General features: G+C 41.9%; 1 protein-coding gene across 3 annotated transcripts in view; it reads left to right on the forward strand.

The window, feature by feature from the left end:
* Window positions 1-17,391, forward strand: part of ATP11A (ATPase phospholipid transporting 11A) — a 661,076-nt gene that overhangs the window by 480,951 nt on the left and 162,734 nt on the right. For all 3 annotated transcript variants that reach the window (XM_069205024.1, XM_069205022.1, XM_069205021.1), the window contains exon 15: window positions 8,269-8,340. In XM_069205024.1, coding sequence (XP_069061125.1) covers window positions 8,269-8,340 — 72 coding nt within the window. The remainder of the gene's footprint in view (window positions 1-8,268; window positions 8,341-17,391) is intronic.

Raw genomic sequence — 17,391 nt, forward strand, 5'->3', positions numbered from 1 at the left:
GGGAAATTCACCCCCAAATTCTAAACACTTACTTCAAACGTTGGGGAACACCTCAAATAGACTTATTTGCAACAAAGGAGAACGCAAAATGCCAAAACTTCGCATCCAGATACCCACACAGGCAGTCTCAAGGCAATGCCCTATGGACGAACTGGTCAGGGATATTTGCGTACGCTTTTCCCCCTCTCCTTCCATATCTAGTAAACAAATTGAGTCAAAACAAACTCAAACTCATACTGATAGCACCAACGTGGGCAAGGCAACCATGGTACACAACACTGCTAGACCTATCAGTAGTACCCCACGTCAAGTTGCCCAACAGGCCAGATCTGTTAACGCAACACAAACAACAGATCAGGCATCCAAACCCAGCATCGCTGAATCTAGCAATCTGGCTCCTGAAATCCTAGAATTCGGACACTTAAACCTCACACAAGAATGTATGGAAGTCATAAAGCAAGCCAGAAGACCATCCACTAGACACTGCTATGCAAGCAAATGGAAAAGATTTGTTTGCTACTGCCATCATAATCAAATTCAACCATTACATGCATCTCCAAAAGATGTAGTGGGTTACTTACTACACTTACAAAAATCGAACCTGGCCTTCTCTTCCATTAAGATACACCTAGCAGCAATATCTGCATACCTGCAGATTACCCATTCAACTTCACTATTTAGGATACCGGTCATTAAAGCGTTTATGGAAGGCCTCAAAAGAATTATACCACCAAGGACACCACCCGTTCCTTCATGGAACCTCAACATCGTCTTAACAAGACTCATGGGTCCACCCTTTGAACCTATGCACTCTTGCGAAATACAATTCCTAACATGGAAAGTTGCATTTCTCATCGCCATCACATCTCTAAGAAGAGTAAGTGAAATTCAGGCGTTTACAATACAAGAACCTTTTATCCAACTACACAAAAATAAAGTAGTCCTAAGGACCAATCCTACATTTTTGCCAAAGGTTATTTCACCGTTCCACCTAAATCAAACGGTAGAGCTACCAGTGTTCTTCCCACAGCCAGATTCCATAGCTGAAAGGGCACTACATACATTAGACGTCAAAAGAGCACTAATGTACTACATCGACAGAACTAAAAACATCAGAAAAACTAAACAACTGTTTATTGCATTTCAAAAACCTCACGCAGGAAACCCAATATCAAAACAGGGTATAACCAGATGGATAGTTAAGTGCATCCAAATCTGCTACCTTAAAGCAAAAAGACAACTGCCCATTACACCAAGGGCACACTCAACCAGAAAGAAAGGCGCTACCATGGCCTTCCTAGGGAATATTCCAATGCACGAAATATGTAAGGCAGCCACATGGTCTACGCCTCACACATTTACCAAGCACTACTGTGTAGACGTGCTATCAGCACAACAAGCCACAGTAGGTCAAGCCGTACTAAGAACCTTATTTCAGACTACTTCCACTCCTACAGGCTGAGCCACCGCTTTTGGGGAGATAACTGCTTACTAGTCTATGCACAACATGCGTATCTACAGCGACAGATGCCATCGAACTGAAAATGTCACTTACCCAGTGTACATCTGTTCGTGGCATCAGTCGCTGAAGATTCACATGTGCCCACCCACCTCCCCGGGAGCCTGTAGCCGTTTGGAAGTTAGCTTCAACTTTGTACATTTGTAAATATATTAAATCTTAGATAGGTACATACTTATTCACTCCATTGCATGGGCACTATTACTAACAAACAACTCCTACCTCACCCTCTGCGGGGAAAACAATCGAAGATGGAGTCGACGCCCATGCGCAATGGAGACAAAGAGGAGGAGTCCCTCGGTCCCGTGACTCGAAAGACTTCTTCGAAGAAAAACAACTTGTAACACTCCGGCCCAACACCAGATGGCGAGCTATTGCAAAACATGCGAATCTGCAGCGACAGATGCCATCGAACTGAAAATGTCACTTACCCAGTGTACATCTGTTCGTGGCATCAGTCGCTGTAGATTTGCATGTGCCCACCCGCCTCCCCGGGAGCCTGTAGCAGTTCGGAAGTTACCTTCAACTATTTGTATATATATCATTTCAACCTTATATAGGTACATACTTAGTCACTCCATTGCATGGGCACTATTACTACAATACAACTCCTACCTCACCCTCTGCGGGGAAAAACAATCGAGGATAGAGTCGACGCCCATGCGCAATGGACACAAAAGGAGGAGTCACTCAGTCCCGTGACTCGAAAGACTTCTTCGAAGAAAAACAACTTGTAACACTCCGACCCAACACCAGATGGCTGGCTATGCACAACATGTGAATCTTCAGCGACTGATGCCACGAACAGATGTACACTGGGTTTGTGACATTTTCAATACTTGGCATGTGTTTTAAAACTTTTGATGTAAATATAAAGCTAGAAAACATTTGGCATGTTTATTACTGTATTATAAAGGGAAATCTATAACATTTTGTGGTAGTTCATATGTTGGTTAGTCAGCCTTATCTCTAGCTATAATTCCCTGTTAGTAGCTGTTGGTTAGTTGTTCTCCTTGGGGTCGAACCCTGTCCAACGTTTGTGTGAATTTATTGCTAATTAGGCATGTGTTTGTCCCTTTCCATTGGCGGTGATAGTTAATCTGATTTACAGTTAAACAAATGCAGGATCTGGCCACTCCTAAAGATATTCAGCGGCCTGGCCTTGATTATAAAACATAGACCTGGTTTACTTAGGAACCTTTTCAAATCATTGCTGACTCTGTCATCAGTTACAAAAATATGTAACAAAATATGATCTTAAACAAGTGATTTTATTGCAAGGCTATTATTGTTAAATCATAAGTTTGTCCTCCAGGTGGTGATAGGCATTCCTTGTCGTGTATCACTCTCCCTCATTTAGCAGTTGGGTATGATAATGATATAATGCTAAAAGATCTGAACATTCGTTTTGGTTATGCTTTCTACATAGCTGTGAAATAATGAAATATTTCACCGCAGTTTACGTGATTCTGTTTTACTGGGTTTCCACACAGAGATGACCACTCATCAGAAATTGTTTTCCACTAATCCCAAAAGTAATTTCTAACTGCCATATCCCATCCCTATAGTTTTTTGCAGAGTCCATAAATTCTTACTGATGTTTTCTAAATATATGGACCACCAAACCACCTATAATGAAACATCTCTTTTTCATGTGAAAATCTGATGTTTGAATTGTACTTTTGAAGATCCATACTGCTGAGGAATGTTTTCTTCTCAGTGATGTGTCTGAATAGCCGTCTTTTGTCGTCAGCAACTTATAGAGATTTCCTTCTGGGTTTTCTTTGCTCTTTCCTTTTATTACTGTATCATAAAATAAATCTTCTGCAAATCGGTTCCTCTAAAGATTTCAAATGTGCAGCATCTACATGAAAGGAAATGGATGCAGAGATTACTTCTATGTGCTAAAATTGTTCTCTTCAACTTAATCTGTACAAGTAGTGACAAGTACCTACTATTGTCAACTTCTTGCTCTGCAGGTAATGACTTGAAGAACATTGTTTAGATTATGGTTGAACTATAGTAGTCCTCAGTACTCCCCCAGATTATTCCTCCCTTATAACATCTATGTAGCAACTGTTTTCACTGTTCCGATTTAGGATGTTCTCTCTCTATTTTTTTGGTGAATAAAATTGCCCTTATTGTGTGATTTCATCAATTGCTTTATCATTTTGGACCTTTGAGCAGTTTAAAGAGTTAATGTTGAGGTGTAAATTTTTGTCTGTCTCTGGATCCATGCTTACTTTTATTTTCAAATGGATCTTAAATGCGATGGTGAAAGGATCCATGTTTCTTTAAATGTTGAACTAGTTCCCTGACAGCTAGCGTGGTTTCCACTTCACTGAAGTATGCTAAAGGTACCCCTCTGATTAAAGGAAAAGAAAAGAAAATTAAGCTTCACTTTGCAGGATTGTCCATCTTTAGTTCAGTCTCATTTCATGCCGAGATACTGAAAGAAGCAGTACCTGAATAGCTCCAGTACTCTCCAAAGTACAGTCTGCGACAGTGGATGTGCCTTAACAGACAGTTGGTTAACATTAACCTATAACTTGATAATGGTGGTGTTGTGGTCCTCCGTTCATTATTTTTGTCAGCTACCTTTGACACTGTAAACCATGCTATCCTTTTGACAAGATTGGAAGAAATAGGGATCAAGGAATTATTCATTGTTTTGTTATTCATTTCTGTCACCCCATTTTGCATCCATATCTATTTTACCATTCTTGTCCTCCTCAGTCGTCTGATGTTGCCATGGCTTTCTCACTCCCGCCCCTTTTCATATTGTGTATATTTTGCCCTCCTGGTCTTCCTTTGTTCATGTGCAGTACATTTGTACAACTGTGAAAATTACACCTAAGCCCTTCTGAAGCTCTTCTGACGTAACTATACTGTATCAGCCAAGTTCACCAGCTGCATGAAAGAGAATTATATCTTTGTGAAAATTAGGCAAGTGAAACAACACTCTAGTAAAATAGTGGACATAATCGTTGGTGCATTTATATGAGTCTGGGCACGTTTTTGCATTCATACTTGGACCTTTGGTGCTGAGGAAAATCTAGGAATTATTCTCCCACTCAAACAAGCTTTTCCTTTCTACTTCATGCACAGTGATGATTTAGAACAGCCTATCTCTTCTGTTATTTCTTAAACATTTCTATACATATCTTGACTTTAACAATTCAGTGCTTGCCATGCAGGAATTGCTAAAATCAAAACTCTGCTATGGAAATGGCACACTATTGAATCTCCCAGTTGGCCTTTTTACCTTCACTCTTCAATTCTTTGCTGAATGTGTTTTTGTTGGCCTTAGTACTCTGTGCACTTTATCACTGCTAATCAGTGTTAAGGTGCTTGTGCCCGCTCTCCCCTAAACATGGTTTAATTGGCTTATACCAATTGGCATATTTATTGTACTTATAAGTCCCTTGTAGAGTGGTATAACATAAACCCAGGGCCTGTAAATTAAATGGTACCAGTGGGCCTGCAGCACCTATTATGCCACCCACTTAAGTAGCACCTTAAAACATGTTTCATGCTGGCCACTGCAGCCTGAATGCAGTTTTAAACTGCCATGCCAATTTGGAGTTAAAACCCTTGACAAGCCTTAAACTCCCCTATTATTACAAATAAGTTACCCCTAAGGTAGGCCCTAGGTAGCTCATTGGACAGGATTGTTTGTAATTAAAATGTTTGACGTACTTTTAAGTTTTACATGTTCTTATAGGAAAAAAACTCCCCAATTTGTTTTTCACTACTTTTAGGCCTACCCCTCCCATAGGATAACATTGGAGATTCTTTATTACATTTAGTAAGCTGTAATTCCCGATTGGGAGCAGGTCGTTATGCCATGTTTGGTGTCTACGAAATTGTAATGATAAATCCTCTATTATGGAAAAGTCGGATTTTATCATACAATTTTGAAAATGCCACTTCCAGAAAGTTGGTGTTTTCCTGCCCTTAGCCCTTTTGTGCCTGTAGGCCAAGGTCACATGACTGGGTGTAACTGACAGAATTTGTGAATTCCTCTCAGACAGTCATACAATAGAGGAATTAGGTGTGCCAGGATGAGCCATCTGCTGATAGTATGGGGGAGGGGGGGCAGATATTTTAAAACTGAATAGTTTGTGCTCAGCTGTCATAAACATAGACCTAAAGACCTCACATTGTTACTTCAGCCAGCTTGGAGCCAAGGCAGAGGAGGCAGGAAATGTCGTACACTTCAAAGACACTGTCTAGAAGCTTCTCCCACCTTCCAGAACCAGGGTGCCAGGGTATAAGAAAAGGACCTCAGACACTAACATTTCAGTACCCTTCTGGACCCGTGTGATACTCTGACATGAAGGACTGCTGTGCTGCTAAAAGGACTGCCACTCTGCTTGACTGCTGCCATCCTCTGCTGCCTGCTGCCCTCTTGCCTGTGGAGGAAAGGCTGGACTTGCAACTTCATCTTGAACCCTGGACACTAGAGTGAATATAAGAGCTACTCTGCTCGCCTCCTGATCTGAGCCTCAGGAACATAAAAGGCACCCCAACATCCTTCACCAGCCCCCAGTCCCAGATGCAGTAATTACCTGACCTTTAAGTGGTGTCTCTGAGGTCCTGGACCCTTGGTGTGTCTCATGGGAGCTGAATTCAAGTTTTTGGGCTCGACTATGAACGGGGCAGTTTGCAATAAGACCTCCCCACTTGCACCGCAATTCAGCGCAATGCTCCATGAGTCTGACTCTTCGAGTTGCAGCATCGACCGCTCGTGGGGATCCCCAATGTGAAGCTCCAGCAACACCCACCCGCAATGCCGACCAGCTATTCGCACTTTGCCAAAACTGCCTCCTGTATGCTCTCCCTGCTCCTTGCGGCCTCTTCAATGCAAAGAGGACTCTTGGCACGAACTTGAGAAAATAAACTTCAACAGACCTAACCGAGTGACTGTATCCGACCTGTGCTCCATTGCGGTCGTCCTGAAAGTGTCACTTTGACCCGGTCCAGCGTGACCACCTATCTCGAGTTGGTGCTTTGTTCTTTTTGGTGCTGTTTTCACTAAATTTGGTTGAAAATTCATATCTCCCGGTTTTACTAATAAAATGTTTGCATTTTTGGTCTTGTTTTATTTATTACATTTTGCTCTATTTTTCCAACTTGGAGTAGACTCTTTTTTGTGTAATGTTTTACTTTATTACTTTTTAAAGGGTTGCACAAGTACCTTACACATTGTCTCTAAGTTAGGCCTGGCTGCACTGTGCTAAGCTAACAGAGAGCTGAGCACAGGTTTATTTAGAATTGGCTTGTTCCTTACCCTGACTAAGATTGTGGTTCCTGCTTGACCAGGGCTCTCACCCCGTTAATCAGCAACCCAATTTCTCACACTCTTTAAATAGCTTCTTGCAAGTTTTCACTGGGTACATTTGGCAGCTGCCTGAATTCTCTTAAATCATCTCTGGGATTTTTCAATTTCTAGGCAGTGCACTAGTTGCATATCCACCATAGATTATAAATTAATGTTCTCTAAAATGCATGTTGAAGGGTCTGTGTGCTAGGCTCCTTGTTTCTGATACATTTCAGTGCTAGGTCCCTATGCAGTCGCTGCACTCCTCATTAGCTCTTCTGAAGACCCATGTCATTTAGTGAAGCTGCTAAAAGGGCAGCTGTTTTTCTGTTTAGGTGGCCCAGTGAGGAGTGCATTTGCACTAATAGATACTCGGTACAACTTAACTTTTTGGAAGCTGCTAAAAATGAATTTGTATTGCCTCCGTTTACGTCGTGCAACTCACTTGTATGCCCTTGGCCTCTCTGGCTTAGCGTTGAGATAACCCTTCGGGTGAAGGTGCGCTCCGTAATTTGATACTGATATTGAATACTGAGTCATAATTACAAGATGTGTTCTCTAGGCATAGTTTGATAACATGGCTTGCTGTCTTTAACACACCTTGCCTAAATGCCACAGTAGGCATAGGTGAAGTAATATTAGACAAGACTGGTGTAATCTGCAGACGGAAGCCTGGGTTTGGATTGCTGCGAAGGACTTGTGAATCATTGCTTGCTGCTTCAGCACCAGAAGACCGAGTTACCACTCAGGGGGCCTAGTGTTAGTCATCATGAGTTCTATAGATCTTTTCAAACTGAAGATAACATGCTCACCATGGTCTGTCCGACCATCTAGCCCTCTTTTTCTTGGTCTCTGAGGTTGGCGTACCTCTCTCTTCCAGCTGCTTAGCAAATTTAAGTTTCCTTTTTGTTCAGACCCTTTCCTTCTCCACTCATCAGCTGTGTTTCTGAGAACTATTTCTTTTGTATCCAGACACTGCACACGCTCAATCCTCCTCTTCCTCTTGAAAGCGGTTAGACTGTTTATCTGTTACTAATTATGGCAACTCCCTCAACTTAGGTTTCTTTCTTTACTTGATCTCTTATCCATAGGTTATTGAAATTGCTGCAGCCCTACTGATTCCTGGCCTGCATCACTGCTTCTCTGCCCCCCTTGCCTTAGGGATTTACACCGGCTTCCCATTGCAAAGCGTTGCCTTTTCTAAGACCTATGGGATCTCCCAGGAAGTCTTCCTATTAAGAAATCATAATCATTGGTTTATTCATGTCTGCGTTCTGCAATGGAAAGCTGCTTCCAATGGGTAGAAATGTTTCATTTATTTTAATTCATTTTTATACTCTGTCCTACATCCTTTGTTTAAGCACAGTCGTCTTGTTTGTGGCAGTTTGAGGTTATTGACTTCTGAAACTTTTTTTTGCTTCTGCAGATTGGGTTTTACATTCCTGAGGTTCAAAGACAATTTCATGGAAATTTCAAACCGGGATAATGACATTGAGAAGTAAGTATTTATCCATCAGAACATTTACCGATGTTCCCGTTGAAATGTGTGCAGAATGAACATTATCTGCCCTAACCAAGCAGAGAGCAGTATATCTTGTTACACAATAATATTTGATATGAATGGTAAACACACAGATACATGTATAGAGACCTACTGCTCATAGTTGATTTGTTATTCTTTATTAATAAAAAATCATTATTAATAAAAATGCACCCTTTTATGAACTATATTAGTTGCCCCATGCAGTTCACTCTGGGAACCCTCTGTAATATTTGCATTCGAATACATATCTGAACATTTTTAACAGGCTTTTCACTTTAATCGGTCATATTGTTTTAAATAATGAATAGCTCGTTGTTTGTGCTTCAGAAGTGTGTGTTGTTCTAGGGCAAACTGTTGATGAATACTAATGCGATCTGTGAACCATGCTGATCCTGTTGTAAGTTGTTCAGAAACTACCTCCCCACCGTTCACTCTTCTTCAACAGCAGCAATGCTAACGCCATCAATACCAAACCCCCTGTTCAAAAAGGACATCCGAGGCGACACAATTCGTCATGCACTCCCTGCCCAAAGCTGACCTCCAGCTCATCTTTATTAGGCTGTCTCCCCCTTGAAATGCCCCACTCTAACCCGACTTCCCACTACGACTCCCAGCTTCATTAAGCAGTCTTTTTCTTCTTCTCGTTTTTATAAAGTGCAGCTCAAAAGAGTAGGTCACACAGGATCTGGTGGCCAGAGGAATGCCTGCCGCTCGCTTCCCAGGTGGTAAGTTGTGTAGTAAGAATGTCTATGTTCAAGAATTCAGTGCTCAGCAAATGAGGGGGTGGGGCAGCCACACAAACACCCCCAAGTTCGAGAAAAAGGTTCCCGAGTTACAACATAGAATGCTGGCACTCAAAAAACATTCAGATCAAGAATTGATATTCTTTATACAGTTCTGTTTCACATGTTTCAGTCTGACTCTATCCAATACTTTTCATTTACGGGCTTTGTTTCTCGGATATATCTCCTGACCTTGTTGATATTCAGCGAACAGCATACGTGTCTGGGTTATATAGTACATTAAGATACGTATTATATACTTTATTCTAGCCCTAACAGAGTCCTAGGTTACACCAATCTGATGAAACGCGTGTTGGTTAGATCCAGACCGAAGCAGGTGAAGCAGATCTCAGTAAAGAAGATCATGGGAGTACCTGTTAGCATGCTGAACCACAGAGTGGGTTGGGTTTAACACCTTACAAAGAATCAGCAAGTAACAAATGAAAGCAAAACGTCATAAACAAGGTTTAAGCCAGTCTCAGAATTGTGCCCAGAGGAAAGAGGCCAGAGATTGAAAGAACAACCCAGCTACTAAGTGTCATGGACAAGTGATAGAGCAGGAAGGAGGAGGCAGAGGGTCAAGGGGATTAGGTATAAGGAAGAACTATAAGAGAGAGGGTGGAGGAAATAGGTGACAAACCTGAGATGGAGTGACCAGAGGAGCCAAGGGTTACACGATGACTCGAGGGAGCGCTATATGCCCACTAGACAGCCAACTCCCAATGTACTCACATGCCGCACACTAACCTACTGGTGTCTTCCTACCAAGCGGCACAGTTCATTATTTTACTGTATTGTAATAGTGTTTACATAACGCTTCATGGTTGTTTAAGAGGCTTGAAGTGCTTTCAAGGTGGGCGACGAAGTACTTCAATTGGTTTGATGAGGCTTGTTTGATGTGTTACCAACAAGTGACATGTGAGATGCTGTTCGTCACGTTAATGAGAGAGAGGTGCTGGTGGGGGAGGGAAGAGGATGACTCTTAAATCCATTATAAATGCACTCATACATCTCTGTCAGGACCGGCTTTAGCACTGCTGGCACTCAGTGCGACTACGACCTCCTCCACAGGTTCCCTCACAACCACACTCCTGCAGTGCCCCTCATCTCGCCATAGCCCCTCTACGACATATATATATATTTTTTATAGCACAAGCCATAGTTTAGTTCGCTCACACTCAATTCTGTGACCTGCTTGGTACACGATCTTTGCAGCAGGCACATTAACCCTCTGCGCACCTATAATGAATCAAAACTGTCAAAATTCCATCTCTCACCAGCAGGAACATTAATCACCAGAGTTATTTTCACATTTTTATTGTTGCCTAAAAACTGCTGGAAGCACAAGGAAGTTCTCTTGCTCTTATACCCATAAGATATTTTTAAATACAGGGCCCACCTCCCCCAATCTCCACCCTACCCCACAAATGTCAGCCCCAGGTGCGGCTGCACTGGTCTCGCCGCCCTGATGTCTGTGGCTTCCTTCTTTCTCCTCCCCTATCATGAACTTTCTCTCTTGTGTGCCTTGTTTCTTTGCCTTGATAAATTGTTCGAAATCCCAAACACGTTTGTGCAAAGACTTTTCATTGTGGTGTTCCAAAAATAATTTCATGCGTGGGTTGTACATGCTTCACGGCTTTGATTACAAAAAAATGATTAGCCGTGTGTTCAAAATACAGTATTAACTAGGCCCGAGTGAAAATCTAATTACGCTGGCGTTATTTTTCGTAATGGTCGGCATTTAATGTTACACGAAATGCCTCAGATTATGGCGCGCTGCATAATTTCGTGTCCTATCGCGGGAACATTTCAACTCCGTAAATTAACAAAACGCTAGCGGCTACTGTTCGTGTCCCTCGATTAAGTGCTATTTTTTTTTTTAGCCCAAAATACTTCCTGGCGCCCATTTTGGATACAAGGACACATTTCATGCTAAATAAATTTGCAGTAAACACAATTTTCCCGCAAATTCGTGAAAATAAATTATGCAACTTTCGCCCATCCACCCCTACTGTTAAAGATATATATTTTTAGACGTGCATTATGATCACGGAGTGGTTTCTGCTTGCAAGAACCGTGCCATTTGAAATCGAAAGCTGCCAAGGATTTCAAATCGGTGCCTGTCAGAAGTCTGTGAGTGATGGACGCGGCCTTATTACACGAAGGAGCAGGCTGTAGATCTTCCATCTTGTGCTGCTGAAGAGGAGTATGCTCCCGCTATATTGTCTCTGCTTTGGCAGGCAGCAGGTGGGCTCCGCTAACTGCAGATTTGATAACCCTCTGCCTTGCTTTGGAACTGACAAGGTGGCTAATGTGAAACCTGTCAGCGCTGTGACAAGGCCAGTTACAACTCAGGATTGCAGGCGAGATGCGCACAGGGTGCCTCGTTGACCCTGTATTTATGCACAGCGTGACACACATAAAAGTCTAGATGCGAAAGAGAAATATGTTTACGTTTTATTTAAAGCCCTAGAATTTAAGAATGCATTGGATGTGAGAAATTATGGACTGCAGTGGCTGCTAAAGTTTTAAACGCGCTTCATGAAACCTTGCATCAAGGCAGTTGTTCAGGCAAGGAAATATTCTTATCCGAATATCTCTCTTTTTTTCTAGTTACAAGGTAAACATCGAATATTGATAATATAACTGCGGTGTACACAGCCTTCTTAAACCAATAAACATATAGCTATCCAGAGCTTGGGAAAACGACCAATTGGAATGCGTTCCAACCCACAGGGACACTCCCCTGCTGCAGTGGGAGAGGGAGAGAGGTGAATAAGGTAAGGGAGGTGGGACAGAGAGGGAGACAAGGTAAAAGGCTCACAGAAGGACTCATTTGTTGGGGAGAAAATATACACGTGCCCGTGTTTGACAGAAAGAAGAAATAAATATCTGAGATATAAGCTCATGTGGTTGCCGTAATAATTCTAAAAAGGACTGAAATGAGAGGCTAAGAGTATTGGAGGAGACATTCAGAACAAGAATTCGTGTAGGGCGAAGGTCCTCTGACGCTCAGTCCCTTGGGAAGAGCCGGAGGCTTTCACATATAGTAATTACTTAATACCCAAACAGTGGCAACTAATAAAGCTACAATATCAAAGCGCAAAGCAAGAATAGGGTTATGTATTCAAAAAGAGTTCCCAAACACGTTCAGATACAGACATTTAGTTTTGAACTCTATTAATCTACTCATGAGAGACGAGTTTCATCATTTTTGACAGCCACTTACAATGTGTCTGGACATTGTGCTTTCTGCCGTGTCTCAAGAGATCACAACCTGTCTTCTTCGTCGTTGCAGAATGAAGCCCTTAACATCTGGCAGACCACATAACAAGGCCAGTTTGGCTTAGGGTTGGAATACTTATCTGTTAAGTGTGGACATTGTAGACCATACTGCAGATCAGAATGGTGCCAGATCCACACAGACCAGGAAGGATACAACAGATCACACATTGGTCTTATCATTTAGCATTCTTACGTAGCACTCTGGAGCCAAGGTATTGGGCTTTTTATGTATACCTGATCTCTACAACACAACACACCATAGAAAAACAAGGAAGTATTGAGCCAAAAGATAACAGTAGGTGGTAGGATTTCAAGACCGTATTTAACCAGGGTGACAGCATTTAAGAACAGCGGAAGAGTTCTCACTTTTATTTACATCAAACAATATAAATAAAGAGATAAAGAATAAGAAAACAAGCCAGGATTTGTTAGACTGATATGAATCCATACCCAACAATTTAAGTTTCGTTAACTGGTTAGTGTTGGCTTGAAAAAACGAGCAGCAAAGGAAATTGAAGTTATGTGGGCACCAGTGGCAGGTTAAGATTGCACTAAGAGTCCTGAATTCTTCCAGGTAGGCGGAGGCACTGTGTGGGGATTCCCCCTATCACTCCTCCTATTTGCCCTTCCATTGAGCCCCCCACAACTTACTAATAAAGTAAACATTCCCACAGAGGAATTGGCTTCCCAAATAAATATAAAATGATTGAATGCAATTTGTGAAGAATCTCAAAACACACCTTGAACCAGTGCTTTAAATGGGCCGGTACTGTCCGGTACTGAGTACCGGCACTTTTTTATTTTGAGAGGGAGAGTACCGGCACATACCAAGAAAAGCGTAATACTTTAATTGGAGAGTACCGGCACTTCTCAGAAAACAAGCAGGTACTCTAGCACAGAGTACCGGCACTTTCTTTTTTCCATTTCAAACACTGCCTTGAACCAAATATAAATTAATTGCTGCGCTATTGTGCAACATTGGGCTTACGTATTAATTGGTCAATGTCTTAAATGGTTCCATTGACAGGAGCTGCTCGAAAACCCCAACAATCAGATTAGCTTTGTGATTGTGCAGTGGATGTGCTAGATTGCAAGAAATAATGCTATCTAGAGACAGACAACAGGTTATTCAGGAAAATAGGGGATCTTTAATTGTAAGATTAAACAAACAGATTGATGGATGAATAATGCTGCAGTTTTCCATGGCGGGCAGGATAGCTTTGCTCAAGATGCTGGTACTGCCTGGATTCTTATACCTATTGTATAATATCCCTATACCACTTGGGGTGCTTTCTTCCATAAGTTGAGGTCATCTCTGGCCAGAGTGGTGTAGGGTATACTGGGAGACGTTCACTTTATAGCCCCATGACAGTGGGATTTGCTGTGCCAGAAATGGAAAGGTATTATCATGCTGCACAGTCTCACTACGTAGGCTGTGGTACAGATCAAACTACTGAGTCCCATATAACGATAAAAGAAGCTCAGAAGGGAGAGTTATGAACTTGAGTAGCTGCAAAACATCCGAAACCAATGCAGACTGTTTGATCTGTGTGTTGTACAACTGGTCACTATGTGCAAAGGCAAACAGGGAAGGGGAGACACACATATAATCACTAGATATCCCACTCCCCAATAATCCTAGCCTCTCCTGATGCTCGATCAAGGTAGTATGCACACTGACAAATGCCAGGATAACAAGTCCACAACAATTATTTATTAATGGCAAAATCATTATACTTAACCAGTTTAAAGGGGATTGGTCGTTGGCGGCTATAGACATTATTGACTACTTCTGATTGCGGCATGCTACAGCGACTTGCTGGCCGTCCTTCCGGGATGAGCGGTAGGAATTCCCTCTGCCTAACCAGTTAATTACGAACTCCAATGAGCGGGGTTGGATATCAAGGCTATATTCAGGGTATACGGAGTCTTGCACCTCCCCTAAATCTGAAGCCCTTGACAAGTGGAAAACTGACCTAGGGACTGATATCCACCTAGAAGTATGGAAATATTGCTGCACCCAACTAAATTAGTGCATTAACTAGAGACATAAGTTGATACATTTCGAATTTCTAAACAAGACTCTGATGTTACCCTAGTTACTGACACAGAATAGACCGGGATAAATCAACACAACCTTGAAGATGCACAAGTGACCCGCAGGATTTTTTAATCTGTCTTGGAATTCCCACTGGTCAGGCATTAATGGGAGGAAGTGACACAAATCACTGGGCACATTGTGGTGGTCAGAGTAGAATGCCCACCATTAACTGTATGGCTAGGCTACAAGAAGCAGATCCCAAAGCCTGTGTGGAGTTTGGGGGGAATATTATCATTAGCAAAAAGAAGATTGCTGTATTGCTGGATGAAGGATCTCTTTTCTAAGATTAAGGACCGGTTGAAAGAGTCTGCCCTAGTACAAAGAGAGAGAGGAACATTATTCAGAACTGAAGATCCTCAACTTAAGGGGAACCCGTGGAATATACGTAGCTCTTAGACATTCAGATGAAGAGCATGCCCTAGGTAGAGTGGCATCACATAACTGAGGTAAAACTGTAATGTGTGCATAAAACCGTTTCTGTATATAAAAGAGTTGTACTGTGATTAGGCTGAATACTGATTATCTAAAAGCAACTACTGGCAATGTAGGATTGCACATTTCTGTTGTACTTTGCCTGATGTATGTACTAAATACTTATACCGTAATTACCTTTACATGTTGTAGTTTCAGTGCTTGAAAAATGTATAAAACAAGGTTAAAAGAAAAACGATTGCACAAATAAAGAAAATGAATTTATCTGGAATCAGGATCAGAAAATGAGAAATAGTCCTTGTACAGAAATCAGCTTATTAGACATGCAGGATGTGAGGCCTGCGCAAGTAATGGGTCTACAATTATACCCTCACTGGAAACCAAGCACGCACTTTAGTGCTTGCCTCTCTCAAGTTAGCAAAGCAGCGCAGTCCAAGGCCTACTCCGTGGTGGTGGTGTGGGCTAGGAATCGCCATTCACTGTCTCGCAATAAAAACACCCAATAAAGGATTATCTGTTCTGCGCTTTTACTTTTTAGAAGGAATAGTGCATTTATTACACACAGTGCTTAATACTGTGCACTAATTTACAAATATATACATCAGGCAGGTGGACGTCCCTTTGGTGGCATTCTGAAATCACATTTGACCCATAATGGGTTCATGACCCTAAAAAATCACAGTACCACACCTACATCAGATAGCACATTACAATTTAATAGAGTGCCACTATAAATAAAGCAGGTCTATTGGCTTTGCCAAGGCGGTTTGCCACATTAAAAAGACTGGTAATCACCTGTTCAAAAGCCAGTCTACTATCACTGAAATCAGTAACCATGTTTTACATGCAATCACTATTGTCAACAAAGCATTGCAGTGTTTATCAGAATCAGTGCGAGCAATACTTTAAACAAAGCATTATTAAATCAAAATAACTTGTGTCTGTGTCTTTCTTAAACCACTTTAGGCCACAAAATATACAGTCATAGCACCAACCATTAGAGTTTCCTGTGCTCCCAGACTCTAAATAAAAAGTTCCAGCCTTAGGAATGCTTAACCCCTTCGCTGCCAGGCGTTTTCCCCCTCCTGTACTTAGCCTTTTTTTGGTTATTTGGGGTAGTTCGCACTTAGGCCCTCATAACGTTTTGTCCACATAAGCTATCCAAGCCAAATTCGCCCCTTTTCCCAACATCCTGGGGATTCTAAAGGTACCCAGAGTTTGTGGGTTCCCCCTGGAGGAGACCAAGAAACTAGCCAAAATACAGCTAGAAGTTGTTGTTTTTTTGGGAAAAAAGTGCTGCAGAAGAAAGCATCTGTTTTTTTTTCCTGCACATGCCATCAACAAAGGGTTTGCGGTGCTAAAATCACCATCTTCCCAGTTTTCAGGAACATGCAGACTTGAATCAGAAAACCACATTTTTCAACACAGTTTTGGCATTTTACTGGGACATACCCCATTTTTACTTTTTGTTTGCTTTCAGCCATATAGGGCTTGTAGATTAATCAAGAACTCAAGGTACCCAGAGCCAATAAATGAGCTGCACCTTGAAATGGGTTTTCATTGTATACAGGGTATAAAGCAAATAATTTGGTAAAATATAAAGAGTGAAAAATAAGTATCAAGGAAACCTATATATTTCAGAAATGGGCACTAGATATGGAGTTTAGAAGCAGTGGTTATTTGCACATCTCTGAATTCCAGGGTCCCCATACTAGCATGTGAATCACAGGCCACTTCTCAAATGACTTCTTTCTTACACACTGTCTTATATTTGTAAGACAAATATGTAGAGAAAGACAATTGGCAATAACACTTGTTCTTCTATTCCGTGTTCCCCCAAGTCTTCCGATAAAAATGGTACCTCACTTGTGTGTGTAGGCGTAGTGTCTGCGTCAGGAAACGCAACATGGGCACATCCCATTTTACACTGAAACCTGACGTGTTTTTTGCAAAGTGCCTAGCTGTGGATTTTCGGCTGTAGCTCAGCCGGCACTTAGGGAAACCTACCAAACCTGTACATTTTTTTAAAACTAGACACCTAGGGGAATCCAGAATGGGGTGAGTTGTGGGGCCCTCACCAGGGTCTGTCACCCAGGATCCTTCGCAAATCTCAAAATTTGGCTTAAAATAAATTTTTCCCCTCACATTGCGGTGATGGAAAGTAGTGGAATCTGAGGGGAGACACAAAGTTCCTTCCACCCAGCATTCCCCCAGGTCTCCTGATAAAAATGGTACCTCACTTGTGTGGGTAGGCCTAGTGCCCGCAACAGGAAATGCCCCAAAACGTAACATGGACACATCTCATTTTTACACTGAAAATGGACGTGTTCATTGCAAAGTGCCTAGCTGTAGATTTTGGGCTCTAGCTCAGCCGGCACTTAGAGAAACCTACCAAACCCAGATATT

Source organism: Pleurodeles waltl, chromosome 8 (assembly GCF_031143425.1).
Source record: "Pleurodeles waltl isolate 20211129_DDA chromosome 8, aPleWal1.hap1.20221129, whole genome shotgun sequence".
Classification (NCBI taxonomy): Eukaryota; Metazoa; Chordata; class Amphibia; order Caudata; family Salamandridae; genus Pleurodeles; species Pleurodeles waltl.